At 48.8% G+C, this 27,070-nt stretch overlaps 1 protein-coding gene across 1 annotated transcript in view; it reads left to right on the top strand.

The window, feature by feature from the left end:
* Window positions 1–9,903: 9,903 nt before the first annotated feature.
* Window positions 9,904–27,070, top strand: part of LOC144828016 (uncharacterized) — a 73,602-nt gene continuing 56,435 nt past the window's right edge. Inside the window, exon 1 of the mRNA XM_078686159.1 lies at window positions 9,904–10,051. Within this exon, the coding sequence (XP_078542285.1) occupies window positions 9,904–10,051 (148 nt within the window). The remainder of the gene's footprint in view (window positions 10,052–27,070) is intronic.

The following is a 27,070-nucleotide window of genomic DNA, read 5'->3' as shown; positions in this document are numbered from 1 at the left end:
CTTGCTCCAGGCACTGGATGGTGCTAGGAATTGACGCCGCAATAAAACACAGCCAAAAAGAACTGGAAGAGATTGCCAAATCGAGAAACTCATACTGTAGGACAGCATGATACTGGATGCCAAAAATCTCTTGGACAAAATCAACACCACTATTGCCACTTTCAGTTCAGTTCAGTTCAGTTCAGTTCAACTTTATTCGGATACAATAGTACCCATAAAAGCACAGAAAACACAAATTCATCAGAATAGTTAATACAAAGATTAAAATTCAATATACAAAAATCCAAAGTGCCTTGTGCGAAAATGACCTTCATGTTGATATATACAGTTATTAAAAACGATTCACAGATTATGTCATACAGGGTCAGGGGTCCATCATAGAACTCCGTGCCCTTGTTGCGGTTTTGAGAAAAGTGCCAGTGCGTAAAATTAGTTCAACATCATCTAAGTCTAGTATTGATCGATACGCTACCTCCAGAGTGATTGGTCTTCTTTTGTTAAAATATGGGTATAAAAACTGCTTAGAATATTTGATATAATGTTTACCGAAAAATATAAAGTGCTTGATAGTTTGCTCACTCCTCCCATTACAAGAACACACGCTCAAATTAAGATTTGGGCTAAAACCAAATGGAAAGCAAAGTGCAAAACGAATTGTGCCGGCTCTTAGTCGAAACAAAAGACTCATTTCCCAACGGCTCATCGATAAACTCAGATACATATGAAGCGGATGACAGTACTGTTCAATAGCCATGTAGTTACGCACAGTTGATTTCCTAGACTCTACCACCTCCCGCTCATTATTATATAGGGAGAACAAAGCATTCCGCAGTTCCTTTTTTACAACTGAAGCTGCTAATATGGGGTCCCGGAAAACGTTTTCTCTGTTTATACTGCGCAAGCTACTCAGCACACCCCTTAGCCATAGAATTTCTAAGCCCTTGTCGCAATAAAACCAGTCCTTGATGATCAGCTGTGTCAAGGATGCCGCTTCGTTCTTCCACACTGATACCCACATAAGTGCCGGTCGTGCCCGAATAAAATCAGTTATAAAATTAATATTGAGCTCTTTGTGACATATATATTGGGGGGTAGAAATTGGGGTGCTCAGTTATTTTCTACAAAACCTATTTTCTTTCCTGCTGAATTACTGAACAATTGACCGTTCCCCAGATCTCGGCGCCATATGTGGCCACCGGGATGAACTGAAGTTTATATATTTGCTGTACTGCTAAAAGAGCGCCCGTGTTCTTCAGACAAGGTAGACTTAAAATTGAGTTGGTGGCCTTTGAGAGCTTGCTCCTGGCGTGAGCTAAATTGCCACTTTCATTTCCTTTGAGTTGAACAAGAAAATCACCAAAATCCAGAAAGACATTAAATACTATAACATTGAAAAGACTGATCCTTATCTCCGTAACAAGTTCTATAACACTCTGTATAACCCCCCAAGAACCCCTAAGTGGGATAGATTTCGCAACAATCAACAAATCACTTTCTCCTACTCCTCCAATACATCCATAGAGGACTCAGACTCCAGTGAAGGACCAGTACCTCCAAGAACATCAATAGACCGGCTCCCTTACTACCCCGTGTTTTTTTAGAACAAGACCTCGGACGCGGCCAGAACCAAACACGGACACAGAACAACCGCCAATATCAATACTCTGGAGAAAGACAAACCTGAAACAGATTTTACTAATGGGGTCCACAACAATAGCCAGTTGTCAAAATACTAACGCCCCCCCCCAATACTGAATGTAGCCACTACCCAGAAAAATCTGAACCAGCAACTCATACCAATATTCAACCTTTCCAGTCACACTCTGTAAAGTGAAGAAAACCAACTCATAAGAAGAGGCCTCAGCTTTGTACCAACAGAACGGAGCAACTTCTTCAAATTACAATCACAACTGTTTCAGTTCTTTCGACGGATCAGGCTACGTCAATTCTTCATGGATAAGCCAGATGCAAACTACGCTGTTAGACCCCGATTCCATCTTCCATCTACCTTTAAACCCATCCTCATAAGCAATGCCCCCGGAGATACTCTCATTTGAATGACTGACCCTGAGCGAAGAATTGGATCTGCAGAAGCAATTTGAATATGTCCCATACAACCTCCCCTTGGTGGAGAAACAAGCTCTCCTCAGCCTCAAGGATAGAATTGATCTCATCATCAAACCTGCAGACTAGGGCGGCGGAATCGTGGTAATGGATGCTGACAAGTATGACTTGGAAATAAAGAGACAACTATCTAACCCGCTGCATTATCGCAAACTTACCATAGACCCATTACCCGAGTTGAGAATAAAGATCCAGCAAGTCACCAGCCGAGCAAGATCCGAGGGCAGCATCTCACAGAAGGAGTTTGACCCCACCAGGTAGGTCGCTCCCCCTCCGCACAGCACCGCCTGTGTTTCCCTGCCCCAGCTGCCATTGCTGAGGAGGTTCGAGGCGCTCCACCATTCGCAGGCTACCACCTGCGCCTCATCCCTGGTGGCCAGTGGTAGGCTGTAGGTAGGTTTGTTCATCCTCCGCTTTATTGCTTTTATTGTATTGCCTATATTTTCCTTGTTGTGTCTGTGACTGCTGTTGTCTGTCTTTCCCCGCTGCCTGTATGTGGTCTGTGCCCCTTTTTCTTCCCTCTGTTCCCCTTGTTGTACCCGTGCTCTCTCTGCCCGGTCTTTCCTTCTGTACCCCTCGCTGCCCCCATGTCTCTGCCCGGTTTTCCCTTCTGTTCCACTTGCTGCCTCGTGTCTCTGCCCGGTTTTCCCTTCGGTTCCCCTCGCTGCCCCGTGCCTCTCTGCCCGTTCTGTCGTCTGTTCTTAGCTGCCCCTGTATTTCTGTGTTCTGTATTTTGCTTCTGTGCCACTCGTTTTTCTGGTATTTAGGTGCCCTTTTGCTTCTGTGACACTAGTTTTTCCCTCGTTTTGTGCCCCTTTTGCCTTCTGTACGACTCGTTTTTGTGCCCATCTGCCTTCTGTGCCACTAATTTTTTCCCTCGTTTTTGTGCCCCTTTTGCCTTCTGTTCCACTCGTTTTTTTGTGCCCTTCTGCCCTCTGTGCCACTCGTTTTTCCCTCGTTTTTGTGCTCCTTTTGCCTTCTGTGCCACTAGTTTTTTGTGCCCTGCCTTCTGTGCCACTCGTTTTTCCCTTGTTTTTGGGCCCATTTTGCCTTCTGCTCTACTTGTTTTTTGTGCCCTTCTGCCCTCTGTTCCACTCGTTTTTTGCACCCTTCTGCCCTCTGTGCCACTTGTTTTTCCCTTTGTTTCTGTGCCCCTTTTGCCTTCTGTTCCACTAGTTTTTGAGCCCTTCTGCCCTCTATTCCACTCGTTTTTTTGTGCCCTTCTACCCTTTGTGCCACTCGTTTTTCCCTCATTTCTGTGCCCCTTTTGCCTTCTGCTCCACTCGTTTTTTGTGCCCTTTTGCCTTCTGTGCCACTCGTTTTTCCCTCGATTTGGTGCCCCTTTTTCCTTCTGTTACCTTTGCTGTCCCTGACCACCCTCGCCGCTGCGTCTCCTCACCCTGCCCCCTGACAGCCCACTGCTAATTCGCTGCCCCTGCCTCCCAGCTGCTCCTCACTCCCACCTCCCCATATATGCCGGCCGCTGCGCCTATGGCAAGCCTGTCGGTGCCCGTCCGCGCCTGGACTGTGCCCAGTGCCAGAACCCCTGGTCCCCGCACCCGCCACGACGACCGCCGCCATTACGACGCCTGCACTCTGCACGCTCTCAACTACGGACGGAGCCACACCTGCTTCAAGGCCGCCCGAAACGTACACACGGCCCCTTCACCTGCCAGAACTGCAGATACAACAGCCTCAGAGCCGATGAACCACCCGCCAAAAAAGACTCCAACCACCTCCGATGCATACTACTGAACACCAGCTCCGCACACCAGCATGCCGTCGAGCTCTTGGACCTGCTCGACACAACATCCCCGGTCATCGCCTTCCTGACAGAGACTTGGTTTAATGACTCCTCCACACCCGACATCGCCATAGCCATCTCAGATGGCTACAAGATCACCCGCAGAGACCGCACCAACGGAGTCGGAGGAGGAATCGCCATCGTCCACAAGAACAGCATCAGGGTCTCGACTAGCACCGATGACGCTCTTAGCACGGCCAAAACACATGCATTTCCAGATCCACAAAGACCATAACTCCACCCTCAGAGGCACCCTCGTCTACCGACCCCCCGGACCCTGCCCCCAGTTCAGCGACTCCATCGCCGACTTGATCAGCACGCCCTGACCTCCACTGACTACATCCTCCTCGGAGACCTGAACTTTCACCTTGAGAACAACAACGACAACAACTCCACAACCCTGATCGATAACTTCGCCAACCTCGGACTGAAGCAACTCGTCACAACGCCCACCCACTCCGTCGGCCACACGCTCGACCCCGTTTTCTCCTTAAGCCCGCACATCTCTGTCAGCCACACCACCGAACTCCTCTGGACCGATCACCGCTGCATCCACTTCTCCTTCCAGAAGCCCACCGCACCCAACTGATCTCCTGCCGCTGCTGGAGCAAAATCACTGAAGACCAACTACATGCAAACCTCGCTCTCACCCAACCCACCCAACCCTCCAACACCAACGACGCTGCCCACAGCCTCAGACGCTCGATCGAGTACTGCGCCAACACCCTCACCCCGCTGAAGAAACCCCCTACAGAGACACCAACAAGAGGGCCAGCTGGTTCACCCCAGAACTCCTAGCCTCCAAGCAAGCCTGCCGGAAACTCGAGAAGAAATGGCATAGTGAACAAACTCCGGACAGCCACGCAGCACACAAGGACGCCATCCACAACCACCACCACCTCATCAGGGTGGCCAAGAGGACCTTCTTCAAAGACCGCCTCGACAACAACGCACACAATAGCAAGGAGCTCTTCAACATTGTGAAGGAACTCTCCAACCCCAGCTCCAACACCAACGACATTCCGTCGTCGCAAGCCCTGTGCGACTCCCTCGCCACCTTCTTCAACACCCAGACAGCCCCAACAGACAGCAACACAACATACCCTCAGCCCACCATCGACCATGACCCTCTGCTAGCCTGGGCCAGCGTGAGCATCGATGACATCATTAAGACCATGCACACAATCCACACCGTCTCGCCGTCAGACCAATTCCCGCACCACGTCTTCAACAGAGCAAGCAGCTCCATCGCACCTCACCTGCGCAATGTCATCAATCTCTCCCTCGAGACCGTGACCTTCCCAGAGATCTGGAAACACGCCGAGATCAATGCCCTACTCAAAAAACCTAAGGCAGACCCAAGAGACCTCAAGAACTTCCGTCCCATCTCTCTGCTCCCCTTACCGGCCAAGGTCATCGAGAAAACCGTCAACAGACAGCTAACCCGATACCTCGAAGAAAACAGAATCCTGGACCCTTCCCAGTTAAGGTACCGCAGCAACCACAGCACAGAGATTGCCCTCATTGCACCACCGATGACATCAGGACCCTGCTGGACAATGGCGAGACCGCAGCACTCATCCTCCTAGACCTCCCTGCCGCCTTCGACACCGTCTGCCACCGCACACTACGCGCACACCTCCACGCCGCAGGGATCCGAGACAAGGCTCTGGATTGGACCACCTCCTTCCTCTCCGGCAGAACCCAGAGCGTCCGCCTCTCCCCATTCCGTTCCAAAGCCTTCGAGATCATCTGTGGCGTACCCCAGGGATCCTCCCTCAGCCCAAAGCTGTTCATCATTTACATGGCCCTGCTCACACACGTAGAACGACAGCACAACCTCAACATAATCTCCTACGCCGACGACACTCAGCTGATCCTCTCCCTCAGCAAGGACCCAATCGACGCCAAAACCAACCTCCACAAAGGAATGAAGGCCGTCGCCGACTGGAAGAAGACCAGCCGTCTGAAGCTGAACTCGGACAAGACGGAGGTCCTCATCATCGGCTCCAACCCTTCAGCCTGGGACGATTTCTGTTGGCCGACAGCACTGGAGGCAGCCCCGACACCAACCGACCACGCACCCAACCTGGGAATTATCCTCGACTCAACACTCTCAATGACCAAGCAAGTCAACGCCGTCTTCTCCTCCTGCTTCAACACCCTCTGCATGCTCCGCAAGATCTACATATGGATCCCGACAGATACAAGAAAGACTGTCACCCAGGCCCTCGTCAGCAAAAGACTCGACTACAGAAACGCCCTCTACACGGGAACCCCGAACAAGCTCATCAAACGACTACAATGCATCCAAAACGCTTCAGCATGACTGACCCTCGACATACCAAGCCACGGCCACATCATTCCCCACCTGAGAAACCTGCACAGGCTCCCTGTCAACAAGCGGACATCCTTCAAGCTCCTCACCCACGCACACAAGGCACTCCACAAGACTGGCCCAGCCTACCTCAACAGACGGCTCTCCCTCTACATCCCCAACCGGCAGCACCGCTCCGCCAACCTCTCACTCACCACCGTGCCGCGCATCCAAAGAACAACCACCGGTGGGAGATCCTTCTCCCACCTTGCCGCCAAGATATGGAACACCCTCAACTGAGCCTACAACAGACCCAAGACCTGCTGACCTTCAGGAGGATACTCAAGACCTGGTTGCTCGATCAGTAGCGCCTCCCCCCCCAGCGCATTGAGACCCTCGCGGGTATGTAGTGCGCTTTACAAATGATTGATTGATTGAGTTTGCCTTTTTGAACAACCCTCATCCCCGAGTGCCAGTTATTTATCTACTACCCAAGATCCATAAACACAGCAACAATCCCTCTGGACGTCCCATTGTATCTGGATGTGGATCCATCCTTGAACCGTTGGGTAAGTATATCAACGCTGTCATTAATGAATTTGTTCCACTGAGAGAAACATTAATTTTTGACAGCATAGATCTCATCAAAACTTTCAAGGACAGGCCCTTTGACATCAATACGGAACTCAAGGTGGGACACAATATAGAGTCTCTTTACACCAACATCCCCCATGAGGAGGGTCTCTTAGTTATTGAAGAACTACTCGAGAAAAGACCCAGACCCACCCTGATCACCCTTGTCATGGATCTACTACACATTGCCCTAGAAAATAGTAACTTTCTTCACCAGGACACATTTTATTTACAAATCAATGGTTATGTTATGTTATGTTACTGGGGGTTTTGTAAAGCGCTCAGCTGCTCCGAAGAGCGTCCCGGCGCTGCAGATCAAAAACAGATACCAGCAACTAACAAAAATACCACCAGCGACGCCAGGTGCTCAGAGGAAACAGAATTATTGGACAAAGAGAAGAGTCTTAAGCTCCTTTCTAAAACTGAGCAGGTTGGAACTGGCGCGTAAGGTCAGAGGTAATGTGTTCCAAAGACGAGGGGCAAGGTAGCTAAAGGAACGACCTCCACATCGTGCACGTCGCACTGCCGGCACGATTGCACTGGCCTGGGCAGCGGACCTCAAGGGTCTAGATGGAAGGTAGAAATTTACTCTTTTTTGTAGATACACTGCACCGGAGTTATGCAGAGCCTTGAACGATGTTGTTAAGGTCTTGAAGGTGATGCGTTTGCGGATCGGCAGCCAGTGCAGAGCTTTAAGAAGGTCGCTGGCCCTGGTTCTTCTGGTTAGACCGAATATGGCTCTGGCTGCCGAGTTCTGGACGACCTGCAGGCGGGTCAGGAGATACTCGGGAAGACCCAGGTAAAGGATGTTAGAGTAGTCCAAGCGCGAACCTATCAGAGCCTGCACCTTGATCTTTCTGTGCTCCAAGGATAGGAACGGCAAAAACGTTCTCAACATCCTTAAGATGGCAAAGCACTTCCCCGTCAGACCTGCTACTTGGGCCTTAAAGGAAAGAGTATTATCCACCTGAATGCCCAGATTCTTAGCTGTTACAGAATCGCTGGCTGTCGGGAACATGGCCAAAGGCCACCAGTGCTTCCATCTCGGGTCGGCGGGACACCCAAAGAACAGGATCTCGGACTTGTCCGAGTTGCATTTGAGGCTGCTTTTCCCGAACCAGTCAAACACAGCCTCAAGACACCTCAAGATGGCGGCTCCGTCGAAATCACAGCCCCTGTCACATGTGAACAGGAGCTGCGTGTCATCCGCATAGGAGACGATCTGGGCCCCATGCTCCTCCACTAGCGCCGCTAAGGGTGTCATAAAGATGTTAAAAAGAGAGGGGCTGAGTATAGATCCCTGCGGGACCCCTACCTCAAGCTGCGGCATTGCGGCGGAGAAAGGGGGAGCCCAGATCGTTTGTCTGCGGTCGGCCAGAAAAGATTGAAACCATTTGAGCACCGTTCCCCTAAGACCAATCTCCCAGAGTCTAGTAAGGAGAAGGTCATGGGGAACGGTGTCAAAGGCCGCCGACAGATCTAGCATGATAAGCATGGCCTTTCCACCACTGTCCAGAGTTTCCTTTACAGCCTCGGTCACCTCGAGTAAAGCGGTTTCTGTACTCAGGTTGGATCTGAACCCGGACTGTGATTGGTGAAGTAAGGAATTCGACTCTACAAAGTGGGATAGGGTGGTGTGCACATGCTTCTCCGCTATTTTCGCCAGAGCAGGCAACAGCGAGATTGGCCTGTAATTGGAGTGTAGTTTAGGATCCACATTGGGCTTTTTAATAAGATGAAGGACGAGGGCCTGTTTCCAAGAAGTGGTAACCTTGCCGGTGCTCAGGGACAGATTAATGATGGGATTAATGATAGGGTTAAGAACGGGAGCCAAGGTTGCAAGACATTTGGTGGGGCAAGGGTCAAGCGGAGAGCCTGATTTCAGTTTGGCCAAGAGGTCCAGCGAAGTATGGAGCTCTAGGACAGGGAAACAGTCAAGAATGGGACCGGGTATAACTTTATCCGGATCGGATTGGTGTAACCAGGGAACAAGAGGGTCATCCACGTCAGGGCTGGAAACAGGGACATTACATGTTCCTTTCAAGGCTGCTTGGATCGTGAGAATTTTGTTGGTGAAAAATTCTGCTAGATCAGTTATCCACGGTTCCGAAAAGGAGGACGCGGGAGTACAGCAGGTGGGAGCGATAAACTCTTTGACAATCTTGAAAATCTCTTTACAGGAGCTATCTGCTTCCTCAATCCTTCTGGCTAGAAAGGACTTCTTTTCTGCTGTAATGTCCCGGTGATATTCTTTCACCGCTTCTCTATAGGACTGTTTAGAGGTCGCATCATACTGCCTCCGCCAGTCTCTTTCGAGCTTCTTGCAATGCCTTCTTTTGCCCGCCAAGGCAGCGGAAAACCAGGGGGCAGAAGCTTTTACCAGCTGTGATCTGACCTGGCGAGGTGGCGCAAGAGCTGCCAGGTGTGCAGTGAGCCAATCCTGAAAGCACTTAACATCGTCCTCTAGCCTGCCTGTGAGTACACACGGATATGTCTCTAAAGCCAGAGTGAGCATGGCTGGAGAGATTTTGTGGAAGGCTCTGGAAGTACGTGCTTCGTGCATCTGACCATTGCGTGGGGTCACTGTGTAATGTCCTATCTGGAAGTCAGATAAGAAATGGTCCGACCAGAGGACTGGGGCGAGGGAGGATAGGGTCACTGGTGTCTCCATGGTGCTTGTTTTGCCCCCAATTTTGCTATTCTTTTTTTATATAATCTTGAAACGACACACATACTCACCCCCATTAATCCATTCAATACTCAGATTGGTCTTTGGCGAGCTACATAGATGACATTCTTCTGTTGTGGAAGGGCCAGTCTGACTCTTTGAACTCCTTTGGCGATTGGCTGAACCAATCTCAACCTCACCTCTAATTCACTACAGACTGCAGACCCAATGACCTACCTTTCCTAGATGTTACCATCCATTCAGAAGATGGAAAAATCGGAACCACCCTGTACCGTAAGCCCATAGAATGCAATACAATATTGCATTACTCCAGCTACCACCCATGCGGCCTTAGAGATGGCTTACCTTACGGCCAAATTTTGCCCATCTGCAGAAATTGCAAATGGTGGAAAGATTACTTCCGGGAATCAGACTTCCTCCGTGACAAACTTGTCTCCAGAGGCTATACAGCCCGCTTTATCTCATGTGCTCACAAGAGGGCATGGTACTGCCATTGAGATTACCTGCTTACACCCCAGCCCAAAAAAACAAATACCCGAATCCCTTTTGTGACTAAATTCAGCCTGAGCAGCAACCAAGTCAAAAAAATAATTATACGTAACTGGTACATTTTAGGAACCCAAAAGTTATTCCAAGAACCTCCTCTCTTCTCCTACCAATGAGGGGATAACCTGGCCAATCATCTTGTTCATGCTATTACTTGACCGACAAAACCCACACAACAGAACTCCATCACTGATGCATGGGGTATACCACCTTTGATCAGACATTACAGATGCCAATCTTGTGTTGTGTGCGAACTCACATCGAATAACAAAGAATTCAAGGTCAACTACAAGACCAACCCACTCAAAACCTTTACCAACTGCAGACCCCAAATGTGATCTACGCCATTCGATACCCTTGTGACCTCATATACATTGGCCAAACAACCCAAATTGTAAAGCAGAGAATAATACAACACAGAAGCAGAATCCATGGCAAAGTCCAGACTGCCCCTTTGGTGACACACTACATTGAACTTGAAATCACCTGTCAGGTGATCGATCAACCTTCTCTACCAATCAGGGCCAGCAACCTCCAAACCTTACTAAACAATAGTGAATGCAAATGGATCACACGCTGCAATTCAGTAGACCAGGGCCTCAACACCATTGTTGAATGGAACATTACAGTACAAGTATAACTCTGAACTCCAACCTCCATGTACTGACCTGGTATCTACCCTGCCATCAGCGACCCAGGGTGATGGATGCACCCTGCTCGCCTCCATCCAGTCTATGCCCTTCCCTCCCTCAACACCCCGACCAGTTACCCATTATTAGGTGCCACACCAGGTCACCTGTTATCCCACACTACCTTGTGATTTACCAATAACCTTCTGATTTTCCTCTCTCTAATTTTCTGAAATTTGAATCAGGTTATTTTCAACCATTTTCACTATTCTCATGTAAATGTGTACATATGTGCTGAATCTACATCACACCCCTGTTTAGGATTCCATTAACTTGTTATTTGTTTGTCTATTAATGTCAAGTGCTTTTTGCCTCATAATTTGGCCTTCACTTGTACTCCAAATCCATTACTCCATCAACTAAGGTTTTCCCTGAATGCTGACTAGTCTTTTCTTCCTTTCCTTCAACCCCTCTGCCCCCTCTCCCATAGCCTTCCGGCACGCTCAACATCACGTTCTAGCATCCCTTACTACACCCGGCCCAGCCGCAGCGTCACCTGACTGGTGTGCGGTCACATGACACACCTAGGCACCGCTCCTTAGAGCATGACGAGTTAACCCTGACCGGCTCCCGTACTCACTCGAGTTACCGGCCAAGACCGCGCATGAACGTGGCAGTCAGGACCTGAACCAAGCATTCCCACGGCCTCTCGATTTATTCCCTTCACAAATTTCTTCTCTACCATGGTAAGTCTACTATCGCTATTGATCATGATGGCTTCACTTGTTGCTATCACCTCTGGAGCCCGCCAGCTCTAACACATGCATTCCCCACATCCAAGTACCCACTCCGGGACCCACGCAGTGAATCGGGGATCCGACCCTGCTACCCACACCTTCCGGCTCCACTTTGGTGGACACAACGTGAATTTACTTCCCTTCGGCGCGTAAACTGACACCACACACTGCACTGCTCAGTTAACTTCCTCCTTGCCCCCTTTCCAGTTCATCGAGTCACCATAGCAGACGCTTACTCATGCTGTGCCATACCCATGATTCCCTCCCACTCAGGCCGGTACATCCTTCTCTCAAGGTGAGTTTTTCCCCTTTTTCTACCAGTGCTTCAGCCCGCCCCTCCCTTCTCCCCTTTCCTTGTCAACCCACATATGACCATCCGTTTCATTCCTAGGACTCTGCATAGCCTCCCTTGACTTCGGACGAACCGTGCCCACGGTCCCACTTCACACGCTGGTTAATTGACCAACCAGTTGGCATACCTATCAGCCCCCTCCTGTCAACCTACAGGTAATCATCGGGACATTATATTAATGCCTATAGGTTGAAAGCATTGCACGGAAGTGAATTGAAGCCGACTAAACCGGTAATTCCTTAAAACCGCGCTCTGACCCACGAGTCAACGCGTATCTACCTAAATCCCGATTCGGGGTAGCTCATCGACCGCCTTACCAAGGCCAACTACAATACTTCCCTCTCTCCCCCCCGTCTCTAACTGCTCCCATCCCGAGCAAACCGGGGCGATAATTATCTCTTTCTCCTTCCCCCCTCGGCAATTGAGGCTTTCAACCTATAGGCATTAATATAATGTCCTGATGATGGTCCCCATGACTCTGTAGTGGGACCGAAACGCTCTCGACCTTTTTGGGCACCTTATGCAAAAACGTGAATCATATGCTACATATTTATGACGGTGTCAGTTTAAAATTTCCGTGCATTTGTAATACTCCAGAAAACTGCAGCTTTTGCCTTAAAAGCCCTGTTTTGTCTTGTGTTTCCCTCACTGTATTGATCTGTATGTGTCTGGGTACAGGCTTGTGCCCCACTACGTTGATCTGTTGAAGGAATCCTTTTCCGTGCATTTTTTGATTGAAGTAAAAATTGAGACCTCTGTCTGGCTGGACATGTCATTTTGAATATAGAATCGACTGTGTCTATATTTATTGTTCTACATATATCACTCCTTGCATAGGACCACTGTTGTTTTGAAATAGTATGCTCCCCGAGGTCCTATGCTGATTTGCTTGGGGTCCCCTTGTTGACTTTAACACACTTTGAAATACTCAGCACAAGTAAAGAAAGTTCAATACAGTCATTTTACTGCCCAAGGTAGAAGCAACAACTGCAGGCCAACTCAACAAAGCAACAACACAGCAAAGGGGGAGTACTCCTCCTAGCAGCTCTTCTTCCTGGTAGGTTCCTTGATTCCAATGAGTTCTAAAGTTCTAGTGTCTGGACTCCAACATTTATACTCAAAATTCCTTTGTTCCCCCAGGCAGAGAGTGTCTGTGCTTAGTCCAAACCAGTTTGGTCCTCTCTGGCTCAGCTTCCCAGCACGAGGTGGAGGCAGCATTGTCCAAGGCAGACAGGGCCTATTCAGGTACAAGGGAAATCTCTCCCCCTACTCTGAATGCAGCCCAGATCTATTCAGCCCAGCCCTGAGTCATTCAGGAAAGGCAGGACACCCCTTTGGCTGTCTGACAGAATTTGCATTCCTAGCTCCTGCCACTCCAAATACACACAGTCAAACCACAAAGCCAAAAGAGGCAGACAGGATGTCTAAGCAAGAAAATACCTTCTTGCTAAAAGTAGTATGTTCAAACACAGAACATAATAATCATCTTAACTAAAAGATGCCTTTTTACATATTGAGTCCAGGCATACTAAACTTGATTTCTCTATCTTGTCCCAATGGGAAATTATACTTATAAGATGTTATAAGTAAAACTCCCATTCTATCCTAAGGGACAGATAGCTTTTCCATAGTGAAAAACTAAATACACTGTAATTCACTAACAGGACATGCCACACATACCAGTATATGTCCTACCTTTAACATACACTGTACCCTGGCCACAGGGGTACCTTGGGCCTACCGTAGGGGTGACCTATAAGTAAGAAAAGGGAAGATTAGAGCCTGGCAAGTGGGTGCACTTGCAAGTTCGACATGGCAGTTACAAACTGTGCCCAGATCCTGCATTGGCAGGTCTGAGTTACCTTTCCAGGGCTACTTATGTGGGTGGCACAATCAATGCTGCAGGCCCACTAGTGGCATTTGATTTACAGGCCCGGGCACACTCAGTGCACTTTACTGGGGGCTTATCAGCAAAATAAATATGTCAGTCATGGAAACGCCAATACATAATAACAATTTTCAACAGTAACACTTGCACTTTAACACTGAACAGCAGTGAGAAAGTGTACAGAGATACTAAACCAGCAAACACAAAGTCAAAACCAAAAGCAAAAAGACTTGGGAAACATGCCAAAAGATGCCAGGTCTAACATGCATAAGGCCACACAAATGAAAACATTGGGTGAACCCGCTACTTAGCTATTATTCACCAAATTGGGCAGAGAGCGCCCCAAAATGCAGTGTGTATGCCCTACTTTGCATATGTTCTCTACATGTGGTACCCCAAAGAGTGGCACAACCAATGTAATGTGTAAGTATTATGGGGGTTGCAGGGAGTGCAGCAACCCCTAACAAATGGTTTAAACAATTGAATAAGTCTCCTGTGTCCTCACAGGCATGACCCCAGGAGAAGTTCATTAGATAGACTCTGTACTGCAGGACCCCTTGTGGATGGTCCTATGGCTGCAATATGGGGCAATATAATACTTCCTTAACAATGATTATTGATCGGCATTGCAATGCTTATAATAATAATGAAGGTATTTGAATATGGTATTTTATTCCATTGATTACAATGAAAAAACTAAGCAGGTGAATATTGTTTTATTAATTTGAACCCCTATAAAGGCACTCTGACAAAGTCAGTAGAACTGCCATTTGCATATATATATGTTTATGTGATAACCCTTGACAAAGCCAATAATCCTTACTTGTATAATGACATGGTGACCACTTGGAAAAGCCAGCCTTTTAAATAATGACACCCCTTATATTGTAATATTTCAACTGCTCTACGTGCGGGGTATTGTATTTCAACACCCACTATGGAGTGTATTATAACATGAAGGTGTCACCAAAGGTATTTCCATCTACCAGGTTAAAATATTTGTAATTTAGTTTGTAGTAATTAGTAGTGCATGTGTAGTACAAGGGCATGGAATTGCTAGCCCATACCACCTGCCCTGAGTAGGCCCAGGACTTCTCTGCTTCGCAACCCTGAGTGTCAAGAGCAACAATGGGATTCTTGGTTTTCAGCAAGAAGACAATTATGCACCTATTACTTCTGAAGGATTCACATCCTTCACAGCAAACAACCCAATTTCTTATACATAGAATATAGCATATATATATATATAGTCAGGACTATATTTCCATAGGAAATAGATCTTATTGTTTACTAAAAACTTTGGTGCCGATTGATAAATCTTCACAAAATTTTCCCCAAAACATTTTATCCACCTCAGACTTTTCCTGGAAAGATTCACAGTGATCAGTCAAACGAGGGCTAAAAACAGGGGTCCAAAAATATGCATTTTTTTATATGGTGCAATTCCATTCAGTAGTTTTTGAGAAATTACATTATATAATTTATGTATATATCACAGCACACTAGGATCTGATGGATCTGATTGGCTGCCACCACATCAACAAAGATGTGGTGGCAGCCATTTTAGGACTCTCCTGTCCTCAAAAAAACTATAAAAAACATATGGGGGGGGGTCATTGTAGGGATACCCTGCAACCCTAGACCTTGTGGCTCTCAGAGGCCCAAAAAACCAAGGATAGGCCAGGGACTTGGCTGTCAGCATGATCATTATTTTGGTGAAGAGGAGCATGTGCTCCCCCCGAGCCATATAAAGGCCCCCGGGGACCCCATTCTCTGGGGCTGATATTATATTAATGAGAGGTGGTGTGTGGTCAACTTCTCCGAGCCATTTTGAGTCCCTGGGGACCCCATCATGACGTCATTTGAGATGTCATCAGTGATATCATAAATAATGTCATAGAACATGTCATGAGTGAAGTAAATGTGAGATCATTGGGAGGAAAAGGTGGGGGAGCAAGATATAGTTAACCTTGCTAACTATAACTGCTGAATTCTTGTGTTTTATTTAGTTCAAAACGTTAATATTGTCACCCATAAATTCACGTATCTCTAACGCTACTTTAACCTTTGTTTTTTTCATTGCGCACATATGTGTACTAGGACATTACAAAAGATATATCTTGCCTGCATTGTAAAGTATCACATTATAAAAGTGCATTTTGATTAAGGCATGTGGTACTCACCACAATGTAAACACTGTGTGATAATGGTGCTGCAGGTTTGGAAAAAGATGCCTTGAAAAGGTGATGTACTCCATTCCTAGTATTCTTGGTGTTCTCCTCTGTGTGTAAGTCGGTTCTACACTACTCTAGCCATGGTAGAGATGGAAAACAAACTACAAACACTGAAAAGGGATTGAATATTTTGGTAATTCACCAAAGCTGAGTTTCAGTAGCTGTGATCTCAGTCTGGTACTTCTCTAAAATACAGTAGAACCATTTAGTGTTATTTTGTGGCTTGTATCATTTGTTGCCACAAGTTCTAAAGATAATCAATCAATCAGGGGAATTGTAAGCACGCTACTCACCCGTGAGGGTCTCAAGTCGCTGGCGGGGGGGCAAGCCGCGTTCAGTTGAAGAGTCAGCTCTTGAGTGTCTTCCTGAAGATGTTGAGGGAGGGGGCGCGTCTGACGTCGATCAGGAGCTCGTTCCAGGTCTTGGACGCGATGTGGGAGAAGGCTCTTTCATCTGTTCTGGCTCTGCAGATGTGCGAGGCTTCAGCGAGGGTAAGGTTGGCAGATTGGAGGTTTCTCTTGGGTGCATGGAAGGAGATTCTTGCTTTGATTTATTGGGGTCCGTGTTACTTCTAGAGGCATTTGTAGGCATGGCTGAGTATCTTGAAAGTAACTCTCTTCTCGATGAGGAGCCAGTGGATGGTCTGCAGGTGTTGGGTGATGAGTTCATGTTGGGGAAGCCGAGGACGAGTCTGGCTGCGGCTTTTGGTATGGTCTAGAGTTTGCAGAGCAGAAACTTGTTGATCCCAGTGTAGAGGGCGTAGAGGGCATTTCCGTAGTCCAGTCTGCTGGTAATGAGTGCATGGGTGACTATTTTCCTCGATATGAGGGGTTCCATTTGAAGGTCTTACAGAGGATGCGGAGGGTGTTGAAGCAGCTGGAGGCGACGGCGTTGACCTGTCTGGTCATGTAGAGTGAGGAGTTGAGTACGATTCTGAGGTTTTGGGCATGGTCCATGGGGTTGTGAAGGGTGCCGAGGGTGGTGGGCCACCAGGTGTTGTTCCATGCAGAGGGGGAGGGTCCTAGGATGAGGACCTCTGTCTTCTTCGAGTTGAGCTTTATGTAGTTGCTGCTTATCCAGGATGCGACGTCCCCTTCATTCCTTCCTGGAAGTTGTATTTTGGTGATGGGTTCCTTGGTGAGGGAGAGGATGAGCTGGGTGTTGTCAGCGTAGGATATTACGCTGAGTCCATGCTGTTTGACGATGGCAGCAAGGGGGGCCACATAGATATTGAAAAGCGGGTGGTTGAGCGATTATCCCTGAGGTACTATGTGGTTGATTTCTGTGGGTTCATAGAGAAAAGGTGGCAGTCAGATTATTTGGGTTCTGCCAGTGAGGAAGGAGCAGATCCAGTTGAGGGCGGTTCCCTGTGTGCCGGAGTTGTGGAGTCTGGCGGTGAGTGTGAGGTGGGGGATGGTGTCAAACGCTGCAGAGAGGTCAAGTAGGATCAGGGCCACAGTGTGTCCTGGGTCGAGGATGGTGTGGGTGTCGTCTGTGATGGTGAGTAGGGTGGTCTCGTTGCTATGGTGGCTGCAGAATCCGGATTGGGAGGGGTTGAGGATGAATTTTGTTAGTTGGGCTTTGATGGTCTTCTCTGTGACTTGGCCATGAAGGGGAGTAGGGCAATGGGTCAGTAGTTCTTGAGGTTCATGGGATCTACTGAGTGCTTCTTGAGCAGGGGTCTGACTTCTGCACATTTCCAGGTGTCGGGAAAGATGCCTGTCTTGAAAGAGACATTGACAGTGTGTCGTAGTTCTGGAGTGATGGCGGTGCAGTTCTGTGGAAGATGTGGAGCGGCAGGGGTCTTTGGGGGCTCCTGAGGGATGCCTTTCATGGTTGAAGCAGTTTCTTCAGTGGTGACTGGGGTCCAGGAGGAGATTGTGGGCTGGCTGTTGTTGCTGGAGAGGGAATTGGTTTCGGAGTCAGGTGTCTGGTCATTGAAGTTGTCGTAGAGGCCCTTGATTTTCAGGTGGAAGTAGGATCCGAGCTTGTTGCAGAGGCCCTGGGAAGGGGTGATGTCTGTGGTTTTGCTGGGGGGTTTGGTGAATTCCTGAATGACGCTGAACAGTTCCTTGGAGTTGCTGGAGTTGGCGAGGATCTTGTTTTGGATGAAGGTCCTTTTGGTGGATCTGATGCATTGGTGGTATTCTGTCATGGTGTTCTTGTAGGTGGCACAATCTTCTGATGTTTTGCTGTTTCTCCTGTTTTTCTCGAGATGTCTGCAGGTGCGTCTGCATACTAGGAGGTTGGCGGTGAACCAGGTAGCCTTTCTGGGGCACTGTCTGTCAGGGTTATGTAGGGGTGTGCGCTTGTCTGTGCAGTTGGACATCTGAAGTTCTTTGGCTGCAAGGTTGGCGTCGGTCGAAGTGGTCGGGGTGTCGCAGTTGAGGGTGGTGTTAAGCTGCTCCTCCGTGACTTTGCTCCAGTTCCTTCGTGGGCAGCATGGTGCTGGTTTGTGTGGTGTGGGTTTGACAATGTGGAAGTGTATGCAATGGTGGTCTGACCATGGGGGTTGTGTGGTGTGGCTGAAGTGGATGTTGTTACCTCCTGCGAAAATGGAGTTGTGGGTTTGTCCTGCCTTGTGGGTGTGTGTGGTGATGAGCCGTTTCAGTCCAATGTTGGTGAAGTTGTCCAGGAGGGTGGTGGAGTTGGGGTTGCTGTGGATGTTGAGGTGGAGGTTCAGGTCTCCAATGAGTATGCAGTCCATGGAGGCGATGGCGTCGGGTGCGATGAGGTCGGTGATGGTAGTGGTAATTGAAGTGCGAGGTCTGGGGGTCTGTAGGCGAGGATGCTGCAAAGTGTGGTTCTAGGGCTGGTCTAGATCTGGATGTGATGGTGTTTGGTGGCGGAGAAGGAGTCACTCGTGGTGGAGGTGGAGAGTCAGAGGGAGCTCATGTATGCAATGGTGAGTCCTCCTCCTTGGTGGTTGGGTTGGTCCTTCCTCTGGATTGTGTATCCATCAGGAGTGGTGGTGGCTTTGTCGGGGTAGAGGAGGCGTTGTTCTAGGGTTCTGTAAAGAAGGCGATGTCTGGTGAGAGGATGTCAAGGAGGTCCCATATCTCTACGGCATGTCTGTGCAGGGAGCGCACATTGAGAAGGATGCACCTCAGTGCTTCGGAGTTGTTGGTGTTAAGTGTGTGGATGGTGGCCATGGGGGTATTGGTGGTGGTGAAAGTCTGGTGGCAGTGACAGCAGGAGAATTGGCCATCGGTGGTGCATGGCGTGGACTGCTGGCAGTTGTTGTTTCTTCCGGGGTTGAGTGCGAGGAGGGCAGCTGAGTTGTAGTAGTGGATGGCCCGAGATCCAGGGTCCCTGGCGCTGATCGCGTTCGGGTTGCGGATGGGCGCAGATGGGCTTGTATTTGGTGCACCTTCAGCATGCCAGCGGAGCGCCTGCTGTCCCCGGCAGTGCAGCAGCCGTGCAGCAGCTGCCATTAAATAGGGAAGTGGGAGGGAAGCGCAGCTGAGAGGCGGGAGCAGGAACCAGCAGGGGAAAGTGGCCATAGGGGCAGCAGCGGGAGGGAGGGAGGGAAGAAGGGCTCAAAACAGGAGCAAAAACAGGGCAACAACAGGAAAGAAAAACAAGCGAAGTGAACATGATAAAGGATACAATTCGGGGTACATTCTCAAGAACATGTGATAATTACCGCAAATTGAGCTTAACGCAACTCTTCATATCGCAGTCTATCACAGGAAAATAACGCTGTGTTAACTAAGTATTCACAACACGGCTGTACCATGCGATATGTACACGAAAATGCGTCAAAAGTCAGCGATAAAAACAACACGATGCCGCAAAAATGAGAACCACGAACACCAAAATATTTGCAACAAGGCCAATTGCGATACAAAAATTAGCAAAAACCAGTGACCGGCCTGCAATTAACACACGTCAGATGGGGAAAATCACCATAAAGAAGAAAAAAATCAGACAAACAAATGCCAAGCAACAGAGAAGCACAATGGAAGTTGCCAGGGCAAGTACAGAGAACAACCAGAACCCCACAAGCCCCCTTAGGCCAGCCAGGGACCTCAGGGTCAGGGAAGGGCAAGGAGAAGAAGAGTAGGAAGAAGTGGTTCAGTCTGAATGAAAACAGGATCCTGATAACAGTAGAACACCATCAACAACTGTTTGTCACCTCCACTGTGTCATTGGCAACAAGAAATGGACTAAGCCAGTCCATTGTTGAAAAGGTGAATGCAATAGGAGTGCTGAAGAGGACAATGGCAGGGGTCAAGAGGTCCTGGAATGATGTCGAGTGCAAAACCAAGCTGAAACTCGCCAACAACCAGTAGGCAGCAATGCAGACTGGAGGTGGGAGTCCGGCGCCACAGGAGGAGCTGGACGATATGGAGGAAATGGTGTTCACAGTCGTCAGTGGGGAGATGGTGGCAGAAGTTGGGGGATCGGACACTGCTCAACATGACCGAACACAACAGCACCAGGGTGAGTAACGACCAGGGACTGGGGGGACGGGTGGAGATGGACACAATGGCACACATGCACAATTAAGTAGAGCACATTTGCGGACACACCATGGCCCAGCCCCCAACTAACACCAAGAGACCAATGTACCCAAGTATGCAACATCCCAGCACTATATAAGCACAGAGCTCAAAGGCACGCCACATGAAAGGGATAAGGGGCACCAAAATCAGAGCTGCAGGGGTGACTCCCTCTTAAAGCAGTACATACACACATAACATGCAGAGCACATCACCATTGACAACAGAGGGGTACAAACCACAAAACATCCACGACAGAACACAAGACACAACTAGTGCCGCTTGTGTGTAGAAACTGGCCAATCACATTTGGCATTGCTGGGAAATGTGAGTCAATAATGTACAAGTACAAACACACATCCATTATGTTGCTGGAATGTCCATGGTCCCCCATCAAATAGGCAGCTCCTCCCAAACAGCCACAATGTACACAGTCATGCAGTCTGTATGTAAACATGTGCAATGCGACAACATACATGTGAACACATTGTTAAACTGCATCTCCACTTTAAATTGCAGATGGAGATTCAACACCTCCTGCAGAGCAGCCCAAACCTCCCTTTTCTGATGACGAAGAGGACCACCACAACTTCGACTCTGAAGCCCTCCAACAGCTCGTGGAGAGCCTCCGCTGCCCACCTCCAGGAGCATGGTAGCCCAGCTGCTACGAGGAGACACCACCGCTGCACAGACCAGGCAGCAGTCTGCATCCACGACCATGGCTGCCTCCCAGGACCCCCACAAAGAACACATGGCCTCTCAATGCCATGTGTTGAGGTGCCAGGAGAATCTGGCTGAACAGGTGCGGGTGGAGTTCAACCTCATGGCAGCCAAACTAGATGCCATATGTGGGTGTCTAAGTCTAATCAGGGGCCACTCATGGTCCCTAACGGACACCCACAGTCTGCTCCATGCTCCCCAAGTGACCATGGCTGACATCGCTGGAGCCCTGACTCAAAGAATAGAACAACTGTTCAGTCAGAGTGGCACTAGCAATGTCACAAGGGTGTTGGAACACATACGGAGGTCAATGGAGACCATGGAGTGGACACAGGCAGAAAGAGTGGCTTTCACAGCTGCACACCAGCGAGAGGTAGCTGGGTTCCTCAATGACCTCAGGACCATCCTCATGGCATTGCTGCCACAAGTCCTGGCGCTGATGCATGCTGCTGCTACCACTACATCCACCTCTCCGCCTCCTGAAGTGTCAGTGCCACACAGTGCAGCAGACATTCCACCTCCATCCACTGATGTGTCACTGCCACACAGTGCTAGAGACAGAACACCACCACCCACACATGAGGGACATGAAACAGCAGAGGACGAATAAGCGGATGAAACCTCCTTATTAGTAAGGAGAAAACTGTAGCATCCATCTCTGCCATAGGGCCTGTTTCTGCTTGGTTCTGCCCTCTGCATCATCACCTTCCACTGTCCCCCGATAGACTCTGCGACAGTCACCTTGGACTTCGACATGGACCTACATATTTTGTTTGATCGGCAATGACACGGCAATCAGACTGTGGACTGAACTCATCCTCTTCCTCTGGACTTGACATTCCCTGAAGGACTCTGGCTGGCCCTCCACAGTCCTACATTGTAAAGTCGGATTTGCATGGCCCTGTACTGCTCCAGTTGCAACACTCCACTGAATGTGCATTAAACATTCATAATCACACAGATGTGTCATGTCTCTGATCTTTCAAGTGTGGAAGTATGGAGGAATGTAGGCTCAGTAATTCCCCCTTATGTCCATGTTGCTCATGTTGTGGTTCTTGGGTCACAAGGTGACACATTTCCGAATTTGGTCTGGGTGGCGCCAACACAAAAACAGGGACACACACATTAGTTACTTCCTTGTCCAGCCCAGTATGGAACCACACTCAGAGCCCGGGGGTAATTGTTCAAACCCTTAAGCTGGACTGGCATATGCCAGGCCAGCCCACTCCGCTTAAGCTCACAGGGGAGGACGATAACACTACATGTACCAGTTCTTCCCTGTAGGGTCTGACAATCACAGCTCTAGTTGTTAGCATGCCACAGCCACTCCCTCTCGGCGGGTTTACACCCACACCACACCCATCCAGCACACGCGTCACAGGACATGTGACCCAGCCAATAAAAAGGGCCCTCCTCACATGCTCAACGCCATTTCCACTCCCTATCTGGGTGTATCTGTGTGGTGTTAATATAGGCATGAGGGCCTAGGGCCCTGCAACATCACATTCCCAGGGCCGGAGGTGACATGCTGTCATCCGCACCACGATATTCAATCATAAAGGGTCCATGACTTGCGGGGCACAGACTTGCTGGCACCAAATACACTGTGGCTGACATAGGCACACTACCACAGGATGGTGACTTTCAGTGCACTGAGGTAGGGGCACCTTAAGTGCTGAGCGGGTGTGCAGCCTGCAATAATGCCCCGTCCCGGCAGTCCGGACTGGTGACGATCGTTGTGAGCCCAGCTAGACCGCAGTGTAGGCCTGAGCCAGTGGGCAGTGTGAGCCTACCACCACGTGGCATTGCTTCGTGGGTCACAGAGTTAGTGGCACCTCAAGGGCTGAGAGGATGTGCAGCCTGCGATAATGCCGTGTGCACTGGTATGTCCTCTGCCATAGTGAAATCAAGACCCAGAATCAAATGTGAGACCTGGTGGTCCACGGAGTGGGGCTGCATGATGTGGAGGGTGCCATGTCTGCAGGACCCGGGCTTGGGGCTTGCACCGGCACGTGGTGGGCCATCTTTGAGACACGCCATTGGAGGAAGGTGAGCAGTGAGGCCTGGGTGCGCATGGGCGGGTATGCACCGCTGGGTGGTGGGAGGGGCTGGGGTGCAGTTGCCTGGTTGCGCAGGGGCAGGCATGCACCGCAGGGCGGCAGGAGGGGCTGGGGTGCAGCTGCCTGGGTGCGCAGGGACAGACAGGTGATGATGTTGTGTGCAGTTGTATGTACTTTGCCATTTATGTACCTGGACTCTGTTTCATATGAGGGATCTATTTCAGATGAGGGACCTAGTGAACTGTACTACATACTGCCATGTGGTTGGTGACACAAAGGTGGCAGCAGGTCAGCAGTGAGACCTGGGTGAGCAGTGTCAGCACTCTCTCTCCCTGTCCCTCTCTTCTTTTCTCTGTGTCTCTCTCCCCCTCTCTTTCTGTCTTTCTCTCTCCCTCCCTCTATCTTTGTTTTTCTCTCTCCCTCTCTTTCCATCTTCCTCTCTCTCTCCCTCCCTTTCCGTCTTTCTCTCTCCCTCCCTCTCGTTCCGTCTTTCTATCTCCCTCACTCTCTTTCTGTCTTCCTCTCTCTCTCTCCTTCTCTTTCCGTCTTTTTCTCTTCCTCCCTCTCTTTCCGTTTTTCTCTCTCCCTCTCTTTCCATCTTCCTCTCTCTCTCCCTCCCTTTCTGTCTTTCTCTCTCCCTCCCTCACTTTCCATCTTCCTCTCTCTCTCCCTCTCTTTCTCTCTCTCTGTATCTCTCTCTCTCCTTTGCTTTCTCTCTCTCCTTTGGTGAGCGCATGACACCCCTTCTCATGGGAAACAACCTTTACAATGCAACCTTTACATCACACTACACTTACAACGCAGGTATTACATCGCAACATCCTTTACAATGCATGACACTACAATGCAGGCATTACAACGCATACCATTACAACACATGATACTACATCGGATGTCACTACAACACAGGCACTACAACGCATACCATTACAATGCATACCAGTAGAGTTAGAATAGTAATTTTTAACACCTACATTATCCAACACTTACCCTACTGTTGCACCCCCTGAAGTTAGAATAGTATTTTTTACCGCTACACTATGCAACACTTACCCTACTGTTGCACTTGCACCCCCGGAGTTAGAATAGTAATTTGTACCCCTATACTATCCAATACTTACCTTAAATGCAATGTAATGGTGTGCGTTGTAAAGGTAGTATGCGATGTAATGGAATGTGTTGTAAAGGTAGTTTTTTAAAATGCGATGTAGTGTCATGCGATGTGTTGGAATGTGTTGTATTGGATGTTGCGATGTAAAAACTGCATTGTAAGTGCGTGCGTTGTAAATGTATGCATTGTAACGTCATACATTCCTTCTCATCTGGTTTTTTGTCTTGCAGGCTGTGACCTACAGATTGTCCCGAGGAGAACCGCCATGTGTCTTCATTAATGTTCTTCTGACTTTCTTTGAATACATTTTGGTTTGGTAATTCGAAGGTGAATGTGCTCATTTTTCTGACGACCCATGCATGTTCCCTGTTGTGATTATGCGACTTTAGTTAGATTCTTTGGTACATGATTTTGTTCAGTTGATGTGGCATGTCTTTGCCAGGGGGTAATTGTCTGGGAGGGGTCCTGGGGGAGGTGACGGCGGTTGTTGGGGTCCTGTTGGGGCTCCGAACTGCATAATCAGTGGTTCCATGGCATCTGTTGCCCTTCAGGTGTGGCTCTTAGTTGGGCTCCCTTTTCTGGTGCAGGCTGTCATCCGACTTTACACCAGGTCAAAGCAGGTGTTAATTTCCTGTTGCTAACGCCCCTTATAGCCTGTTTTGTGTTCTTATCGCCGATGGGGCTCGTCGTTGAGAAAGTTGCGGAGTGGTGTTGTTGCGGCTTTTTGCACGGGAACGCCTACTCTGCATCTCATTAGCGATAGTTGCCGGGGTCATCTGTGGCAATGTTTTTTGCGGATGATATCGCAGGTAAACTGGTGATATCGGCTGTTAGCACCAGCTTGTGAATGGGACGATAATTTTATCGCCACTTTGGCTGCGATAATGTCCCGTTAACTTGGCGATAGATCCTTGAGAATATGCTCCGAGGATAATAAGAAAACAGGCACAATAATAATCAAGAAAACCAGAATAAAGAATTAAAGAAACCGGGCCCAAACAGGGCACAACAATAGGAGAAGCGAATATGAGCAGGGATACAGTTGAAGAAAGAAACCGGGCACAACAGGGCACAACAATAGGAGAAACGAAAACAGCGAATATGAGCAAGGATACAGTTAAAGGAAATTAAGAAGAAAACGGGCACAAGACAGGGCACAACAATATGCAAAAAAAAGATGAACGAGGTGGAAACAAGGATACAATTGACGAAAATAATAGAGTGACACAGATCGGGTAGGATGACCAGAACTTTAAAGCAAAAAAAGGGACTTTTCCTAATAATAGAAGAAGGACTACAATTTGACTTCAACACAGTGCATAGAATGACAGTGCTCCTTTGCAGAAAATTATAGAAAAGGCAGTAAGAAATGCCATTTTAAAGCCAGTTGCATGCCTGTTAATTAAATTGTTTTCCTGTAACAGCAGCTAACTATCCCTGCTTTCCGAAACATAAAAAAAAATACCTCCCACCCTTTTCAGCCGACCCGCTCAAAAAACAGGGACATGAGCTTAATTTCCTGAAATCCGCCGAGACTGCTGTCGGAAAACCTGGACTGTCTTGGCAAATCCCGGGTGCCTGGTCCCGGATAGAGGAGAGGGGACTCGAACTACTACCAACCACAGGACATCTGTGTTAGCGGTAGGAAGCACAACAGCGGAGCTGCTGGGGAAAAGATGACAAGCCACTATCACCGTGCCCCATGCGGCTCTCATTTCCCTCTCGCCCACCGAGGAAAGATTACTAACTGGCCCCCAGATAACACTTTACGGTTCAGTTTGAAAGAAATAGAATTACCACTTCTCTGGTCTAAAACCCTCTGCCAGAACAATAAACTAATTGAGCTATCTATGTGAATATGCAAGTGTTGACAAACTCGCTATTATTTTATAATTGTCTGTTTGCTTAAATCACAATATTAACCCGTACTTTCACAGCTATGAGCATTCAAGTTATGATTTTAGAAAGTATGACCTCTATTAGATAATGTGCTCCCGGGCTACACGAAATTATGGATACTATTAAATACGCATCATAAACATATTATGATAATTGATACCAGTGGCTTATCAAGCTGTTCCTTCTCACAGCGTGTTACATAGTTTATACTTTTAATTACTTATTGTTACTGCGAGATCAGCAGGAAGATTTCCAGTTGATATTAACATCTAAATAAATAAAATCAGCTTGCAAAATCTTTGAACTTTGACAAATAATTATAATACGATTGTATCGTGTAACTGCTTTTATTAAGTTTGATATAAAGTTTAAACCAACACACAAGGGGCGTTTACGTAGGTTTGAGGAACCACTGTGCCCTCGGCCTGGTTGCCCCCTAGCTCCCCGCCTGCTGCCTGCCTCGTACCTGCCTGCCTGCTACCTGCTGACGCCGATCCAGTCCGGAGCCCCAGCCGCAGCAGGGCCGCCCGCCTGGTTTTTCGCGCCGGTTTTGCCGCGACCCCGCCCCCACGCCTGCCGATAGGACCACGCGCTCCACGCCTCCCTGCTGACCCGCCCTCCCGGCTCCCTTCTTAAGGGGACCCCGACCCCGGATCAGTAGCGACCACTGTGCCCTCGGCCTGGTTGCCCCCTCACTCCCCGCCTGCTGCCTGCCTCGTACCTGCCTGCCTGCTACCTGCTGACGCCGATCCAGTCCGGAGC

The sequence above is a fragment of the Lissotriton helveticus genome, chromosome 4_1, assembly GCF_964261635.1.
Source record: "Lissotriton helveticus chromosome 4_1, aLisHel1.1, whole genome shotgun sequence".
Classification (NCBI taxonomy): domain Eukaryota; kingdom Metazoa; phylum Chordata; class Amphibia; order Caudata; family Salamandridae; genus Lissotriton; species Lissotriton helveticus.
The sequence above is the reverse complement of the archived record's forward strand: the minus strand, read 5'-3'. Positions and strand labels throughout refer to the sequence as shown.